Source organism: Aplysia californica, unplaced genomic scaffold, assembly GCF_000002075.1.
Source record: "Aplysia californica isolate F4 #8 unplaced genomic scaffold, AplCal3.0 scaffold00456, whole genome shotgun sequence".
Taxonomy (NCBI): Eukaryota; Metazoa; Mollusca; class Gastropoda; order Aplysiida; family Aplysiidae; genus Aplysia; species Aplysia californica.
This window is the reverse complement of record NW_004797726.1, coordinates 433,477-435,735: the sequence shown is the minus strand read 5'-3', so window position 1 is coordinate 435,735 and position 2,259 is coordinate 433,477. Positions and strand designations below refer to the sequence as shown.

The 2,259-nt window shown below is 41.4% G+C and overlaps 1 protein-coding gene across 2 annotated transcripts in view; it reads right to left on the bottom strand.

The window, feature by feature from the left end:
- The window catches only part of LOC101857271 (triple functional domain protein), a 186,628-nt gene that overhangs the window by 113,827 nt on the left and 70,542 nt on the right, over positions 1 to 2,259 (bottom strand). For both annotated transcript variants that reach the window (XM_013086335.2, XM_013086334.2), the window contains exon 38: positions 1,402 to 1,540. In XM_013086335.2, coding sequence (XP_012941789.1) covers positions 1,402 to 1,540 — 139 coding nt within the window. The remainder of the gene's footprint in view (positions 1 to 1,401; positions 1,541 to 2,259) is intronic.

Here is a 2,259-nt window from a genome sequence, read left to right as displayed (position 1 = left end):
ATAGATAGATAGATAGATAGATAGATAGATAGATAGATAGATAGATAGATAGATATATAAATAGACAGACAAATATATTGACAAACAAAATGTACATTAATATACACTTTGGTGGTTTACTCGAGCTGTTGACGAATGAATTATACATTTATTCAGAAGACTGATCGTTTACAGTCGTGACCCCCAACCCCCCGTTCCCCTTTGGAAAATCACACTTCTTGACAACGACGTTTTATTAGGCTGCCATGATCATTCCAAATCACTATTCTATTAATTTGTGGTATGCACGACATTGCAGCCTGCTAAAATCATCTGCTATCATAATTTAGGCCTACATATTACAACTCTGCTGATTCCAGAATGAAATGTTATTTTGCTGCTGAGAGAACTGAAAAAAAAAATGCATTAGGGTCATAACCTTATTCCAAGAACAGGAACCAATATCGTACACAACGGAGTAGAGATACGTAGTCACAACTAGCATATCACTACCCTAGAATTATAAATGTTTTGAGAAATTTTAGGTTCGAAATTTTGAGCTTTACAATATATATAATATGTCACGCTTTTCCGAATGCAATTCTTTGAATATCTTAATAGCGACTCCGAATAATCTGACGATTTTGATAGAGCAGACACCAGTAGTAAATTTGGCTTTTTGACCTCGTAGTTTTAGTAACTCGAAACGGCCAAAAACTAGAACTTTGTAACTCTAAGGTAGCGAAATGGCAGTTACGACAACTTACCACTGTTCGACCAGACGCGATATTGTTATTGTCAAATTATACGAACGGACAGGTGTTGTGTGAGACGCTGTCAAATACATAACACATGTGCATGTATGTTGTTTTTCCTGGCTCATTGACAAACGCTCACACGTGCACACACACGCACACAGACAGACAAACAGACAGACAGACAGACAGACAGACAGACAGACAGACAAACAGACAACCAGACAGACAGACAGACAGACAGACAGACACACAGACAGACAGACAGACAGACAGAGACAGAGAGAAGGGAAAGACAGAGGAAAAGAGAGACCATGGCAAATAATGACAGGCAAAGAGGGGGAGAGACTGGTAACGAAAGAGAAAAAGAGAAAGACAGAAAGAGTGAGAGAGACAAAGAGACAGAAAGACTGACAGACAGACAGACAGACAGACAGAGAGACAGACAGACAGACAGTGAAAAAGAGACAGAAAGAGGGTGAAAAAGAGACTGAAAGACTGAGAGAGGAGGAGAAAGACAGAGTCGGAGAGAGAGAGAGAGAGAGAGAGAGAGAGAGAGAGAGAGAGAGAGAGAGAGAGAAGAGGAAGAGAATGATGTGAGAGACAGACAGACCGAATAACAAACAAACAAACAACGTTCGAAGAGAAAACTATTTATCCCCCCTACCTTGGCCTGTCCCGGCCCGCCTCCGCTGCTGCTGCTGTCGTTGGTGCCTGTAGTGGTGCTGGACACGATGGACATGAGGGAGCCGCGCCGCTCCAGGGCCGTCATGTCCTCCAGGGCGCCCGCCTCGCCCTCCAGCTCTCTGGGGGTGGGAGAGAACAAGACACAGACACAGTTAGAGGTGACGAGACATTTTGATGATGATATTATTATGTTGATAATGCGATGGACAAACAACACACAGACACAGTTAGAGACGACGAGAGATTTTGATGATCATATGTTGATTATGTGATGGAGAACACAAAACACAGACACAGTTAAAGGTGACGAGAGATTTTAATGATGATGTGTTGATACAGTGATGGAGAAACAACACACGTGCATTGTTAGACGTGACGAGAGATTTTTTTATTTCTTTTAGTTTTAGTAGAGGTTTTACTGCGCTCGCAACTGCATAAGATCATATGAGCGCCAGAAGATTAGAGGTGTTACAAGAGAGTAACAAACATAAAAAAGAAGGGGAGATAAGGACGATATATGTTTGATAGGAAAGAAGAAGCAAACCACACCAGAGCACCTGCCAACCCCCCACACGGGAGATTTTGATGATGATAAGTTGATAATGTGATGGACAAACAACACACAGTTACAGTTAGAGGTGACGGGAGATTTTGAAGATGATATTATTATGTTGTTGATAATGTGATGGACAAACAACACACGTACATTGTTAGAGGTGACGAGAGATTTTGATGATAAAAATATGTTGATGATGTGATGGAGAAAATAAAACACGTACTACACACACACACACACACACACACACACACACACACACACACACACACACACACACAG